The sequence below is a fragment of the Ziziphus jujuba genome, chromosome 3, assembly GCF_031755915.1.
Source record: "Ziziphus jujuba cultivar Dongzao chromosome 3, ASM3175591v1".
In the NCBI taxonomy this organism is placed as follows: Eukaryota; Viridiplantae; Streptophyta; class Magnoliopsida; order Rosales; family Rhamnaceae; genus Ziziphus; species Ziziphus jujuba.
Genome location: NC_083381.1, coordinates 7,127,529 through 7,144,573, shown reverse-complemented (window position 1 = coordinate 7,144,573; position 17,045 = coordinate 7,127,529). Strand labels below are relative to the sequence as shown.

Genomic DNA, 17,045 nt, shown 5'->3' with positions numbered 1-17,045 from the left:
ACATCCACATCTAGCATGTCTCTAAAGAATAACTAAGCTCGAAACTATTTTGTGGAAAATCAATTTTCTATATATTATTTATATATATATATATATATAAAATGGTAACTTATAATCTAATTTCTATACGTCTTGCTCCCTTTTTTTTTTTTTTTTTTTTAGTTTTTATCTTTTTTATGCTAGGGACTGAGAGATTTGAACATTAAACCATTGTTACATGAAATTAATAATGGTTTTGACATACAGATAATTAACATATTGCCACTGTTATATATGTGACAACACAACACCTGACTGTCTTCCTTTGTAAGAATCAGCGAGTACAAAGTCATTATTCAAACTTAACATAGGGCGTTCAAACACCAACAACAAAGGCTTGTATTTTCTTATGCTAATACATGCATGCAATGCCTTACAGTGCAACGTAGATGATAATGGGGCTCTTCACTTGGAAAGTACCATCATCCCACAACAATGAAGCAGATTCCAAAAATCCATCTAATTTTCCTTCTATCTTCAGCGCAAACGATAGCTTTTGCCCGAGAGATGTGAACGATAAAACACTAGGTTCAACTGTAATATTAATTCCTAATGGGCCAATCAAGTTAGCTTTATACGTTGAAGTTGGAGACCCTACATTTGTCACTGTCCTGTGGAAAACACGACTGAAAGATTCTGAAGCTGGGGTGGAAAGAGCAAAGGAAGGATGGTTCAGGTCAATAATAATTGTTTCATTATTCCCTTTGGGACACTCGATGCTAATGTTCCCTGTAATGATTTGCACTAACTTGGTATTGTAGCCTTCTCCACACAAGAATCTCACATAATCAAGCTCCTCAATATCATAAATCAACCCAGGAAATGGAGCTTTGATAGGGTTTAGCAGACCGGACCCATATGCAAATTCAGATTCAGGGTTCAAATTGGATCTCATGGGATTAGCTGCAAGGAATTTACACATAGAAATGTTAGACAATATATATATATATAAGCCTTTATTATATCATAAGTGCCATTGTTATTTAGGTAAAAAACAAGCCCTCATTAGTCATTATTATTCAGAAGTACATGATTTTGTCGCAAGTCATGAATTGTTAGTCTATGTTGACAAAAGTTTGGACTTGGCTGCCTGAAATTTTTGTGATGCATAGCAAATGAAAAATTGTCCAATTAGACTCTATAAAGTAATGAATTGTGAAAAAAAGAAAAGCAGCAGTGGCAGATGCATGAGACCCATTACCAGTAGTTATAAGAGAGGACTTGATAGCAGCTGGGGACCATGTGGGATGGAATGATTTGATGTATGCGGCAGTGGCCGAAGCATGTGGACAAGCCATCGATGTGCCTGAGAATATATTATAGTTCACTATCCTATCGTCTCCTTCAACGCCTGAAATTGGAGCAATTGGAGACCATGCTGCCAGAATATAAACTCCTGGTGCAGCTAAATCCGGCTACAATACCACAAAGTAAGGTCCAGAATATAGTGCTAGTTTTTGTTTTGTTTTTTTGTTCTTTTTGTTTTTTTTTTTTTTTGGATAAAAAAATACAATATATAGTTATGTATATATAAGATTAGGCAGACATATGGGTAAGATGGATTGCAAAACCTATACCTTGAGAATGTTACGTGATATTGGATTTGGACCCCTTGACGAAAATGAGGGTATATAAGGAGCCAGCTTATCTGTTACCTCGTTACTTCTGAATATGGACGCAGTTGCATTTCTGAATAATTTTCCATAAAGAATAGATATTTAGTTAGGATATTTATCTTATATATCACTAAGATTTTGAATTTCATAAACAATATTAATGCTACAGCAACCAAAATGTTTACTAATTAATGTAACAAATAAGATATGCAATATTATTTTTTTTACTTGTATTGAGTGTCACTTATCTATTTAAAGATTCACTTAAGCATATTTTATTCTTGATCAATAAAATAAAATAAAAAAATTTATTTGTTATCGCTATTAGGAAGACCTATAAAACCATATGACAATTGTTTACCAATTGATGCGACAAATAATATATGTAATATTATTTTTTTCTTGTATTGTACCATTTTTCTTTTTAACGATTCATTTTGCATATTTTAATGTTAATTAATAAAATAAAAAATATTATTTATCACCATTATCCATAAAATGACAACCATTTATTATTCAACTACCATATGGATTTACTTTCGTATATTGGTTTATAGTTACAAAGTCAAAAACGCTTCGAATGAAGCTAACTAATTATTGCCGTGTGAATCTTGAATAGTCTCTTCAACCAACCAAAAAAAAAAACAAAAAAAAAAAGAATCTTAAATAGTCTCACTCATGTAGTCACATCTAAACTAACTCATATATTCACCAAAAACAATAAAAATAAAAAACTAATATAACCCTCACATTATTTGCCACATTAATTAATAAATAACTTGCAAAAACATTAATAGTTTGATGAGAATAATTATATTTTAGTATCTCAACTTACATATTTTGCAATATAGGCTCTAATTTTCAAAATTATTGATTGGTGGTAAAAACAATTTACGAGAATAATTATATTTTAGTATCCTCAACTTTTTGCAATTAGGCTCTAATTTTCAAAAGTTCAATTTAGACATTTACATTTTGTTGCAATTTGTACCCTATTTGACTTTTGACTAATGGATTTAATGCATTTTAGTATCCTTGAATGGTTAAGTTTTGTACTTTGATTAGAACCCTTTAGTTTAAAATTTGATATACTTTAATATCAATCACTTGACCTATATGTGAGATGGCCATTAAACTGTGTTAGACAAAAGTAAAACAAAACTCAAATTGCAACAAGTTGCAAATTAAAGAGCTAAATCACAACTTTTAAAAATTGATGACTTAAATTGCAAAACTACTAAAGTTAGTGATACCAAATTGCAATTAATCCTTATTTTTTCATGCAAAAATTAAAAGTTTAATTTTCCATCCCATATTAGAAAAAACAAAATTCTTATCTAATATGTTGTTAGATTAATACCTTTTTGAGTTCATATACGTGTTAATCTTGCTACCCTCGTCTACACTAAGGAAAGATGCAGGCAAAGGTAACGAGTCAACTACATCTCCTACGACTCGGCCTTTCATCACAAGACCAGTAGCTCCGACTAAAAAAGGTCCACTTCCATTTGTAAAGTCATCGCAGATCACAATTTTACCCTTCACCAAATTCTTGTTCAATGAGTTTGAAAAACAATATCTGCATCATAACATTATCCGCTATCAATATGCATCTTTGCCTTTAAAAAAAAAAAATTGATAGAAATAATAAAATTTCATAAAAAAAGAAAAATTGATAGAAATAATAAAAGAAAAATACGCATCGCTGGTATTTCTATAAATTTCGTTCCTATATAGAAATAAAATTACATAACGCATATAAATTATAGACATATATTAATAAGAAGAAAATGAGCATATATGTAATAAGGTTACAGAGAGTGTAATGCAAAGGCTTGATAATTCTCATTAACTTGTAGCAGCTATTTATACGAAGTACATTAAAATGGTATGGAAATACATCAACAGTTACGGTAAGTATAATATTACAGTATCATAGTATATTACAATTTACATATGAGCACACGTTTTCTTTATATGCCCCTGCAAGATGGAGGTGCCATTGAAGGCTCCAATCTTTTATTGAAGAGATAAGAACAAAGAATAGGATAGTGGTTTAGTGAAGGTGTCAGGAAGCTGATTCGTAGAAAAGACATGACACACACGAAGGAAACCATTCATAACTTAATCACGAACAAAATGAAAATCAATTGAAATATGCTTCATTTTGGAGTGAAACACCAAATTGGAACACAAGTAAGTTGCACCAAATTGTCACAATAAATAATAGGAGGTGGAGAACAAAGTATGCCAAGTTCAAAGAGAAGAGAGTGCAGCCATCATAACTCAGCAGCAATAGAGGCAACAAATCGATATTCAGCTACAGTGGAAGATCGAGCAATGGATCCTTGTTTTGTAGACTTCCGAGAAATGGGGTTGGAGACAAGAAAAACAAGACAAGCACTTATAGAAGTTCTATCATCTTTATTTCCCACCCAGTCAACACCACTAAAGGCTTGTAAAGAGAGAGGAGAATGTTTTTGAAGGAATAGACCATGAGTGATAGTACCTTTTAAATATCAAAATACTCTTTTAACCGCACTCCAATGAACAGAGATAGACTTGTGCATGAATTGTGATAACTTATTTACAATAAAGGCAATGTCAGGCCTAGTAAAAGATAAGTATTGAGGACTTTCATGTACTTGACGATACTCAATTGCATTTGGAAGATTAGAATCAGTAAGCAGGGATAAAGCGACACCAATGGTTACAGGAGTTTGACCCGGTTTGGAAGGAACCATGTTTATGCAAGATAAAAGATCATGAATGTACTGCTGTTGGGATAAGAACAAACCATTGGATGCATGAGTTACGTCCACACCAAGAAAATATTAAAGAGGGCCAAGATCCTTAATAGAAAACATGTCACCCAATTGTGAAATATCAGTAGTAACCATAGTTAAAGAGCTGCCACAACAATAAGATCATCCACGTAGACCAAAACAATCACTTGAGCACCATTATTAGAAAGGAAAAATAAAGAGGTATCAGATTTAAAGTTAACAAAGCCAAGACAACATAAAAAAGCTTGGAGTTCGTGATACCAAGCACGTGGAGCCTGTTTGAGCCCATATAGAGGTTTGTGAAGCTTACAGACATAATTTGGATTCGTTTCATCAACAAAGCTAGAAGGTTAAGACATGTACAATGTTTCAGATAGATGGCCATGCAGGAAGGCATTATTAACATCTAGCTGCCTAAGTGGCCAATCACAGGCAAGAGCTAAATAGAGGACAATCTGTACAGTAGTTTGTTTTACAATAAGGCTGAAAGTGTCATAATAATCTAATCCTAGATGTTGCTGAAACCCTTTTGTACCAGGCGAGCCTTATGCCTCTCAATATTACCATCAGACTTCCTTTTAGTATAGAAGACCCATTTACAACCAATGACATTCTGGGAAGGTGATGGGGGAATTAAAGTCCAAGTACCATTGTTAAGCAAAGCATTATATTCTTCACTCATAGCTGTCTGCCAGTGAGGAAGTTTTAATGCTTGATTAACAGTGGTAGGTTCCATAGAATCCATAGGAGAAGAAGAAGAAAGAGCAGCAGAAAAGAATTTAGGATTTCATTTAAAGATATTAATTTTGGATCAGATGATAATTTAGAGTGAGGCAAAATAGAATACGAGGGTTGAGAATTACCTGATGGAATTGCAAGCAAAGGAATGAAGTGTGGGGGTCACAATACTGGTGGAGGCGGAGAAGCAGATGGCTCTTCAGTTGAATGGCATCTGACGGTAAGGCAAAATGGATTGTGAAAGATAATGCAGGGGAAGAACCAGTATTATCAAGCACAACAGGTGTGATGGGTGGAGTGGATGAGGTAGTAGGAGAAAATAAGGAGGGTATTTTGATAAACAAAGGAAATAAAGCAGTAGTAAAGGAGGGAGTGGAATATTGAGAACTAATAGAACTATCAGATGAAGGACATGTAAAAGAGCTATAGGGAAATGAGGACTCTACATAGACAACATGACAAGAGTGATAAAACCGAGAATTGACAAGGTCAAAACACTAATAGGCACTTTGATTAGGGGAATGACCTAAAAATATACATGGTAAAAATTTTGAGTTTAATTTATGGGAGGAGTAAGGTCATAACCAAGGATAGCATAAATAACCAAATACATTTAACTTAGAGTACTTGGGTAAATAGCCAAACAATTTTTCAAAAGGAGAGGTCATAGAGAGAATTGGTGTAGGAAGGCAATTAATGAGATATGTAGCCATCTAAAAGGTAAATGACTAGAAGGATAATGGAAGATTAGCTTTATGTAAAGGTGTAAGGCCAGTTTCAACAATATGACGATGATGGCATTCTAAAATCCCATTACGTTGTGGAGTATATGGGAGAGTTAGAAAGTGAGAGATGCCAGAAGTTTCAAAATAAGATTTTAATTTAAGAAAATTCACCGCCGTTATCAGAATAAAAAGATTTGATTTTTTTATTAAAGAACTTTTCAACTATAGGATGAAATTTAGGAAAGATAATAGAGACATCAAATTTGTGTTTAAGTGGATAAAACCACATGTATTTAGTGTAATGATTTTAAAAAAAAAAAAGATAATAACTAAAACCATCATGTGAAGGGATAGGAGAAGGGCACCAGACATCTGAATATATTAATTCTAAAGGAGAAAAACTACAAAAAGTAGAATTATGGAATGGCAACTTATGCATCTTATTACAATGGCAAAAACTACAAGAGAAAATATGAGTCGTAGGTAACATAGGTAATTGACATTTGAAAACTAAGTGACGTAGAATTTTAAATGATGGGTGTCCTAGTCTATCATCTCAGTATTGATATTTGAAAACTAAGTGACTTAGAATTTGAGATGATGGGTGTCCTAACCTATCATGCCAGTATTGAACTAGAACTTTGGTAGCATTAAAAGCTAAAGGAGAGCTCGAAGGAGCAGATGCATGGAGAGGCCATTCATAGATACCATCTTTACTCTTGCCTTCCAGTAGACATGCTCCCGTATGAAGATCCTTCACATAAAAATAGGAATGTAAAAATTTAATAGAAATATTATTCGAGGAGCCCAATTGGGAAACAGATAATAAGTTCTTTCACATAGCGAGAACACATAATACAGGAGAAAGCAAAAAAGATTAACTAGAAGAAGGAAGTTCGGTAGAGTCGATATGAGTGATAGGATGTGTTTTACGATCACCAATCATAATCTCTTCAATGCCATCAAATTCAGAGTGCAATGATAGATTAGAGAGATCTGAGATGATGTGATGTGAGGCACCCGAGTCAACTAGCAAAGACGAGTCAGATTTGGAAAAGGAAGCAACAAAGTTAGCCCGTGGACCATTACCGAAAGAAATTCGTGAAGAGGGATAAGCACCATGCAGAGAAAGAGCACTCAATGGACCAGAATTCAACCATAGGAGTAAAGCAATCAATTTATGGCATCGTCGTGAATCATGGCTAGGTATGGAACAGAACTGACATATAATTCGATTGCCAAAAGTAGTTTGTGTAGAGCTATTACCAGAGGTAGGAGGGAAAAATTACCAAAAGATGAAGGGAGTGACCTAGGAGAAAAATTATTTTGAATTGTTGAGGATCAGCCTCCACAACCAGTTACAACAGGACCTCGTGATGAGGAACTAGACAAAGTAGTGACATGAGTTGTGTAATTGGAGAGGAAAAATCATTGGAGGGAGGGAAGGTGCTTTTCAATAAATCTTCAAAATCAGTAAGCTTATCATGTAGTTCTTCAAAGGATATGGTGTTATCACGGGCTGAATTGCAACAGCAATTTCCTTATATTCAGAGCCCAGGCCAGCAAGGGCATAAAATATTATTTCGTCATCTCGAAGGGGAATGCCTACTAGAGCCAAAGTATCTGCTTGTTGTTGAATATTTTGCATATAGGAAGAGATAGATTAAGATCATTTGGTATATTTGTGAAGATTTTCGCGAAGTCCCATAATCTGACCACGAGAGGGTGGTTTGGCATATGTATGAGCTAGTTTAGTCCAGGTTTCATATGATGTTTTGGTAGACAAGACAAAGGAAGCAATGGTAGGAGAAAAAGATGCAAGCAAAGAACTCCTTAGAAGTTGATCATTGTGAAGAGTATAAAACTAATCGACAGACAAGGAAGAGCTAAAATTAGTGGGACAGATTTTTGAACCATCAATGTAACCCATAAGATTATAGCAATGAGTAAGGAAATCCACTGAGAGTGCCATAATGGATAATTGGCTGCAAAGAGTTTGATCGGAGCTTGGGCAGCCACATTTATGCTAATGAATGTATCATTAGTAGGAATAGAGGATGAACAAGGGTTCAGAGCGGGAGAGGTGTTTGTGACAGAGGAATCATCACCGGCCATGAGAACAGCAAAGGTATAGAAAAGAGATTAGGGTTTTGTTTACTTGTTTAAGCGTGAGGCTCTGATACCATAATAAGGTTACAAAGATTATAATGCAAAGGCTTGATAATTCCAATTAACTCGTGGCAACTATTTATATAGAGTACATTGAAATTGGTATGGAAATACATCAACAGTTATGGTAAGTATAATATTATAGTATCACAATATATTATAATTTACATATGAGCACACGTATTCCTTATAATATGGACAGAGGACAAATTCAACTTTATAACACCCTTGCAAAAAAGACAAACTTGCATGGCACCTATATAATGTTACAAAGTGTTGTGTTTAGGGACTTGGTAGCCAGTTGAGTGAGGTTAACTTAATTGATTTGCCATTCATGCTGAAATAGAGAATTAAAAAAGGACTTGGTAGTATTGGATCCATACAATTTTTACTTCTTCCACCCGCTACTTTTATTATTAATAATAATAGCAATAATAATAATTTTATTATTATTTATGTTACACCATTGGTAATTTATGTTGCATGCTTGTCTTCATTTTTCTTTTGGACGTTGTACATCTAAGTGAGTCAGTCCCATTATTTTCTGATGAATATAGAGATTGATCACTAAAGCACAGATACCAATTTCCTTTTTTCTTTTTTTAGACAAAAAGAAAAGAATAAACACAGGTATATATATATATATACAGTTCATCTATGGTGCGGACGGTCTTTATGAGGACCACATTATTGGTGATGGTTTTTTATAGTATTAGTGACGATTTTCTAAGTAACCGTCGTTAATACTATGAAAAACCGTCACTAATACTGCGGACCGTCCTCACCATAGAATTTATATATATATATATATAGAGTATAGATAGACACACATTTAACTTGTTATTACCTGGATTGCGAGCTGCTATAACCTTCTGTTGTATTTGGTGCGTCTCCACCATATATTAGAGGAAATGTCTCATTCTTGAGGTCAAATGAGTTGATTGAAATTCCCTATATACAATTATCAAAAGGACAAAAAAGAAAAAAAAATAAAAAAAAAAAAACCAAACCAGATCAAGTATTAGTTGTATAGTTTTAACTTCACATTAATATATAACAATAGTTTGTACTTATTGGATAGGCTTAAAAAAGAGTAATATTAATTATTAGTGATTAATTTAATATTTTAAGATATGTATGTAATTGGATTAGATTTGAATGGAATCTTGTCTAATAAAAATGGGCTGCAGAAGATAAATATAAATTTGCAATATCCCAATTTAATTGGATTGGTTTTAAAATTTTGTTATCCGTTCTAATCCAATCTTATATCCCAAATGGAAATGAACAAAAATGTCTTGCATAAGAAACTTTTATAACACTAAAACATCTTTATAGTTATACTATTGAAATCAAACTATAATTATAAGAATTCTACAACTTAAGAGTAGATGTAGTTAAAAACTCTATTGTCTAACCCATACCATGCAATTCTCAATCAATTAAATTATACATTTTCTTTATTAAGAAATAATCATCAAATAATTTAATTTAGTATTTAAATATATTAAAAAGTTAGAAGTATTTTAACCTTAGCAAAAAAGTATCTATGCTAGCAAGTTATTATATACCAGTAACTTCAATGTTGCAACAATTTTAAATAAAATATTAATATTTCAAACAACCTTACATAAATATTTTAAGTTATGCTAATGTGACATACAATATACTTTTAGCAATATACATATAATTATTATTATGTGGAGGCAAAATTTCTTAACACAGGATTTGAAAAACATATAATTTATTATGATATGGAATTTATTTTTAATTATTATTAATTAAAATTGTGACTATAATTTCGATAAATAGATGGAGACTATTTCATCGTAGGATATTATTATAAAGAAGTTTTACTATATAAGTTTGAAGAATCATCATTCCTGCTGAAAAAACAACCAAAGAAAAAAAAAAAAAAAAAAAAGAAAGTACCTCGTAAATTTTGTTGTTACCTAAGCGAACCTTAGTCAAGAACTTCCTGTTAATGGTGGCTGCAGCCACAGAAAGAGACCATGGAGCAAAGTTTAAGAGAGTGGACAGTTGAGGACCTTCGTTACCAGCAGAGGTTGATGTCAATATTCCTTTTATCGCGGCATGAAAAGATCCAATTGCTATTGAATCCTTGAAATAATCAACAGCCGAGTCACCTCCAAGAGAAACAGTGATTATATCAACCCCATCAGAAATTGCATCATCAAAAGCGGCTAAAATATCAGCGTCATCACAGCCATCATACCAACATACTTTATACACAGCAATACGAGCTGATGGGACCCCTCCTCTTGCAGTCCCCAAACCAAACCCCAATTGACTTGCCATGTTAACTAGGCCCCCTCCAGCTGTTGATGCTGTGTGTGTCCCATGGCCTTCCGAATCCCTTGGAGATTTTAGATCACCTTTGTCAAAAAAGCCATCGCTTTTGTAATACTTTGCTCCGATAATTTTGCTGTTTAATGAGTTCAGCATAAAATACTACATTGAGATATTTTAATTTTGAGGATATGCTTCCCAATAAAAATAAAATTTGAGGATTTTTTTTTTTTTTCTCTACTTTACCAAGTAGACAATATTAGTGTTATGAGAGATTTGTACCAGTATTCCATAAACTATATTGTTATTCGCATCTTGATCCTGACTTTTTTTTTGACAATCATACCTTTCAACTCATCCAAACAGAGCACCATTAGTCATTTTTGAATTTTTTTATTAAAAAAATTATTTGCCAAAATAAAAGATAAGTTGTTGCCGCTTTAATGAGTTTACAAAAACAACTTGCCGCTTATTTTGGTGTCACTTGAATGATTGTGTCACGTGAATGACATATGCTGAATCTATTAAGATTGTAGACCAAAATTTCAAAAGGACCAGGTGCATTGTTCCAATGAATTTGTGGGTGTGATTGCCAAAATAAAAAAAATAAAAAATAAAAAATATTGAGGACCAAAGTGTGAATTGCAATATAATTTAATGACCATTGGTGTAAATATCTCTAATATTATGTAGGTTTAAAATTGACATGAATACATTGTAACTTTCTAGTTCTAGAATAAAATTATAGATGTTAGTTAACATATGAAATACTTGTACGTACTTGCTGCAAGTAAAATTGGCTGAGACTTGGCAAGTGCCCTTCCATTTGGTGGGAGGTGGACCAAATCCTTTATCGTCAAAGCTTTTGGATTCCGGCCAAATTCCGGTGTCGAATACTCCTATGATGATGTTACTTTCCATTGTGCTTCTTTTGACATTCTGCGGAAACCCAATGAAGTCCCATGACTTTGTTGTATGGAGGTTCATCTTTTGGCTGGGGAACATTGACACTACACCCTCCATTCCTATATTTTAGGATCGGAAGTTTCATTTTCATCCAAATTATTCAAAATATAAATACAAAGCAAATGTATAATAGCATTCATGGAAAAATCATGCTCACCCACCAGCCATTTTTTCAGCCTCTTCCTTAGTGAGCTTGGCAGCAAATCCATTGAAACTCCTTTTGTAGCTATGGAGGAGAGTTCCAGCTGGCTTAATATTATTGCTGAATGATGACACATTTGATAAGTTTATTGTGTGTTTCACAAGAACCTCCCTTCTAATCTTTTAATATGCTTTAGTCTTTTGTTAGTATTTGTGATAATTATCCTTGGATATATTACAACAGCCTAAAAGTTAATGGAAATACTTGTTACTACACTAGCGTGGAGGCACAAGAAAACTTTTGTGCGACGGTGGCACCTCATCGGCTGGTGTGACCATTCAACCACAGATTGACATGTGGCCGTTTTAATTAAAAAAGATAAAAGGCAAAATGAACGTATCACGATTCAGATTTTAATAAACTATTGAGTATTATTTTTTCCTTCGTTCTCCATCTCTGCATCTTTCTTTATCTTCAACTGATATTAGATATTTTACTGAGTGCACATCTACCTTCTGTTAGAAAAATCATTAAGCTTGAAGAAAGGATGAACGGATAATATTGTGCCTGGATAATATTGTGCCTTAGGGTCTATGAAGAAAAATTGTCAAAAATTTTTACGTAAACGAAAAAAAAAAAAAAAAAAAAGGGTAGAGAAAACCAATAATTGTTTTGGACTAAGATATTGAGTTATTGCTTTTGTGGGTATGCTAATTAATCTAACATTATGTTTGGATTGAAGGAAAAAAAAAAAAAAAGGAATATATTTATTAATACTTGTTGTTTGAATGATTAAGTAAAATATATATATATATATATATATTAAAAAGTCAAGATGATATGAAAAACAATAAAAAAATTTCATACAATAATAATATGGGCAATTTTGGAATATTAAAGAAATCGTTAAAACCTTTTTCTTCGCATCTATGACCTCTCGATTTTAGGAGGAAGACAAGATTATCGGTTAAAATAAAAGAATCAATTCATTATCTTTGATCGTTTAAAATAAAAGAATCAATCCCTTCTCTTTCCTTCATTTTTTTTTTTTTCATTTTTACCTCATTTACCAGAGATTTAAATATATTATTTTCTACTCCCTCCTATTCTATCAATACAAACATAGTGTAAAATGTTGCAGAGAAAAGGATGGAAGTATTATTAAAGGATTTTCGGAAGTTGTGGGGGAAAAGGGGAGAGACAAATCGAAGCGACAGGATTGAATATCAGTGGATTATACCAATAAATTCATGGAAAAATAAAAACACAAGCAAAAGGGGAGTAAAAAAACATTTTTTTAATTAAAATAGAAATAGGGATATAGTGAAAAACCGTCAACAATTGCAACTCATATCAATGAAAACAAACGAAAAATACAGAGAAGAGGAAGAACAAAGAGACGATCTTTGCCGTTGGAAATAATTTCCTTAGCCTGGATAATATATTCTTTTTTTTTTTTTAAAAATTAAAACTGCCATGTGTTAATCTTTGTGGTTGGACAGTCGCACCCGCTAAGATGTTATGACTGTCACAAAGAAGTTTTTCTCCTGGAGACATTCCTTATTTTGATGATGATTAATATATTGTACGGCATGCCTCATAAAATATAATAATTAATAATTAAATAGGGTTAAAAGTATTAATTAGTAGGCCCTACAAACTAATTTTAATTAATTATAAAATATGAATGAACCAATGATAGATGATAAATGATAATGTGCCATGTAAAAATAAGGATGCGTGCCTTTACCTCAGTGTGGAGACAAATATCATCCAAAATTAATTAGCTTCGTCCAAATGATTTTAAATTAAAATTAACAATTTAAATGATCCTCCAGTTGTAGCCACTTAAATTGTAATGCCTATTAATATGTAGGTCCGATGTTGATTGTGAAATTGCAACAGCATTACACAATGACTTTAAATAACATTTTTTTTTTAATATCTTTTTCATTTCCACTTCATTTTTATCATTTACATATATGTTATATAGTAGTCTCAATTTATAAAGAATTCAGTTATTTGTCATTACTGATAATAATCATTATCGTATATGATAAAATTTAATTGAAATATTTAATTTTTTTTTATTTGAAAGATATAAAAATGAACCTTTTAATTATAATCGTTTAAATTGGTAGTAGGTATTAGTGGTTATCATTCACCAACGATAACAAATAGCATTTTTCATTTATAAAGGTAGAGTTTGGCCTATATATATATATATATATATATTTATAGTAATGCTATATTAAGCGTTTCTGCTCTGTAACGTCCATGTTTAACCATTTAACTTGTATCTTTCAAATAATAGATATTTGCTATAGCAAAATCCTATGTGTGTATATATATATATATATATCCTATAAGTGTTATTATTAATATAGTTTATGGGTATAACATGCTTATAAGATTTTTTCCTCGAAATGAATTTCATCAATTCTAACAAACCCATGCAAAATAAAACAAAAATAAAAATAAAAAATAAAAACTGAAAAACCAAAAAAATAAAAAGCAAACAAAATAATAATAATAATAATAATGTTCTGTCACCAATATTATGGGAAATTTAATCACCTGCCAATGACGTTTTGCAGCATGTTTATGTGAACGGAAGATGTGGAAACCTCTTCTTTTGGTATATCACCCATATAAACAATATAAGCCTGCATCAAGAATTTCATAGGTGAGAAAAATTAAACCTTGCATGAGGCAAAATTCAAAAGAGATAGAATTTAAATGATGTAGATATTTGCCTCTCGGTTATCTTCAGAAGTTGATGATTGAGGAGCTGTGATGAGCAGTGCGTAAGCAAGGCCGAAGAGAAGCCAAGGAATTGCCATTGAAGGAATAGATCTCCTAGTTTTGAGTAATACAGAGAGTATACTAGTTTGACGTTTCAGAAAAATTTTGAAAGGTTATTATTTAATATACATAGATAGCAAACGACAACATAGCAAGAGCAAAATGAATAGCAGCTTGACGATTACAAGGAGACAAAAAGCACATGGCGTGCGAGTACTAATAGTAAAGCTAATTTCCAAAAGGTTGGACATGGCCAGCAGGTAATGTTGATAGCCATCATACGTAACTTTTCCAAGCATGCCATGCGACCAAGGGATCCAAGCGCTAGTGTCAAAACTTCATCGGTTCAATTTAAATTCACTTAGCCATATCCATACAAGTCAATTCATTTCTTGCCACAAACTAATTAAACCTGTCAATATTAACAAACAATGCCAAGAAGGAAATTTCCCTCTCACCGATGTGCCTCCCAGCTAGCTTGATGGTGGCCTCTAGTCTAACTCATTGTTGTACATTAATTTTCATTTGAATTTTCTTTCCCAGGCTTTTGAAACTTCTTTAAGAAAGTAATTACATTTCAAATTAATTAGATTTATGTTGAAGAATAGCTTGACCTTTCCTCATACAAATTTCTCAAGCAAGATTGACGGTAATAACCGTTGGTCCATTGGACTTGTTAAAAACATTTGGAAACAGAACAAAATTAAACCCCAAGGAGTCCAACTACTTGGTGTTGATTTTCAACATCTCCACTTTTATGTATTAAAATAGTGAATGCAAAGATTCTCTTTGAACAATTTTTTTAATCCTTTTTTACGGTTCCTTTCGTTTTTTACGCTTTTCCACTATAATAGTGATAGAATTCTTCCGGAAGCACATGCATAGATTATTCTCAAGCAATTAAATTTATAATAGTGATAGAATTCTTCCGGAAGCACATGCATAGATTATTCTCAAGCAATTAAATTTAAATCAGCAAAAACAATACTTTTTTACTTTGCCAACAAGAAACTGCATCCAAAACCTAGACAAGATCACGTTTATTTACAAATTATTGTAAACAAGGGTTTCATTTATGTATCAAAGCTCGAACTCTTCAGCTTCATAGCCCAAAACGACTATATTCAATGAAAGGCGAACGGCATTCTATTTCAAATCAACATTAATTAGCATGCTTTTTGGACCGTAGGATTTCTTAATTTGGCGATCAATTTTAATTTTGTGATCTTGACTCTGAAGTAAATACATATATATATATATATATATATATTTATATAGTCATGATCAAATAAGATCTAACAAATATCAAATTAGACCTAAGAACTAATATGAAATCTTCTTTTCTCAACCTTTTGAGCGCATCAAGGGCTGAGATTTAAATTATATTTATCAATCATTAGGTCCCGATAGGATTCACTTTACTCAGATTGTTAGGATGCATATAAAATCCTTTATCGGAACCCTAGATAAGTCCCAATTTTAGGGAAAATCCTACCGGACCATCTTAGAGAAAATCTGACAGTATCTCCTCTAAGGATTGAGCATGCTCCAAAAATTCCTTGCCAGACAACACACTTCAATATCATGCCACTTTATTCCTCCCACATTACTATAAGATTTTCCATAAAATATAGCATTTCAATAACAAAGTATAAGAATATATATATATATATATATATTAAAAATAGTTTAATAAACAAAGAATATCTTTAAATGTTTATGTCCGCCCACATCACTCACGTAGTACAGTACTGCATTTCTATATCGCTTAATGAACATACAAAATGCATTTCTATATCGGTTTTTGACATAACAACAGCCCCATTGGCCCTCGTTCCTTCCATAATCCATAGATGTTTCTCATATATGTTTGCGAATAAAAAAGAACTAGTTAGAATAGCAAAGAAATTCACATGTCATATAGGAGAAATGAAGTTCTTAGTAGATTATGTTTCTATTAACAACAGTTAGATATTGATAGAAAATAATGAAACCAAATAACTAATTAGGCTTGAGGACGGGATTGAAGTGGAGTACTTTTTAATGATTTTTGGCCCTTTCTCTTCTTTTTTTTTTTCTCTAGATTTATACTCATTGTTCATATGATAGTTCTAATAAAACATCATATTGCTGATGAATGATTAAGATCTCAATTTCTTATCTAACTTAATGAAGAGAAACACTAAAATCTTAGATCAAGGAATAGTAGAAAGGTCATGCTTTCTAAATGAGATATAAAATTATCAAGTCGAATCTTTGTAGCTTTAAGAGGATTAGGATTTCTTGGAAGTGAAATTTCATATTATAATCCTACATGGTACGATTGAGTCCTCTGTTTTGGTAACAAATCCATGGTTATTTGTCCCTTCCTTTTGGATGGTATTTTGCTTAATTAACTAGTTACTTGGATCGGGGTTATGTCTTCTAGAATTTTTCTAATCTAGTTACTGGTTATAGTATGGTTATTGGTATTCTAATATTTTTATTGTTTATATTTTCAGCTAAAAATGAGAAAAAGATGTGGATCCTTCAAATGGATTGATCCTCTAGCGTGTCCTCACTTAACACAAGTAATTCCTAAATTACTAAAAGCAATGTCTAAATTGGAGGATGACAAACTTAGATTGAAGAAGATATGTGTATGCCTTATGTTTTGTGTATATTTGAAGATTAGAAAATGGTAAAAGGTTAAATGTAAATTAAATTTATGGATGAGAGGATTGGATGAAAATATTAGTAGTGTATTTTG

At 32.2% G+C, this 17,045-nt stretch overlaps 1 protein-coding gene across 1 annotated transcript; it reads right to left on the bottom strand.

Moving 5' to 3' along the window:
• Window positions 1-218: 218 nt before the first annotated feature.
• LOC107422070 (cucumisin) lies at window positions 219-14,478 on the bottom strand. Its single transcript, XM_060815719.1, has 10 exons — window positions 14,248-14,478; window positions 14,069-14,157; window positions 11,511-11,611; window positions 11,165-11,408; window positions 10,006-10,519; window positions 8,921-9,024; window positions 3,016-3,234; window positions 1,617-1,728; window positions 1,241-1,454; window positions 219-942 (listed from the first exon to the last, which is right to left on the bottom strand). Exons 1-10 carry the CDS (start codon window positions 14,332-14,334, stop codon window positions 413-415), a joined length of 2,214 nt encoding a protein of 737 aa, XP_060671702.1. The 5' UTR covers window positions 14,335-14,478; the 3' UTR covers window positions 219-412.
• Between the last annotated feature and the right edge of the window lie 2,567 nt (window positions 14,479-17,045).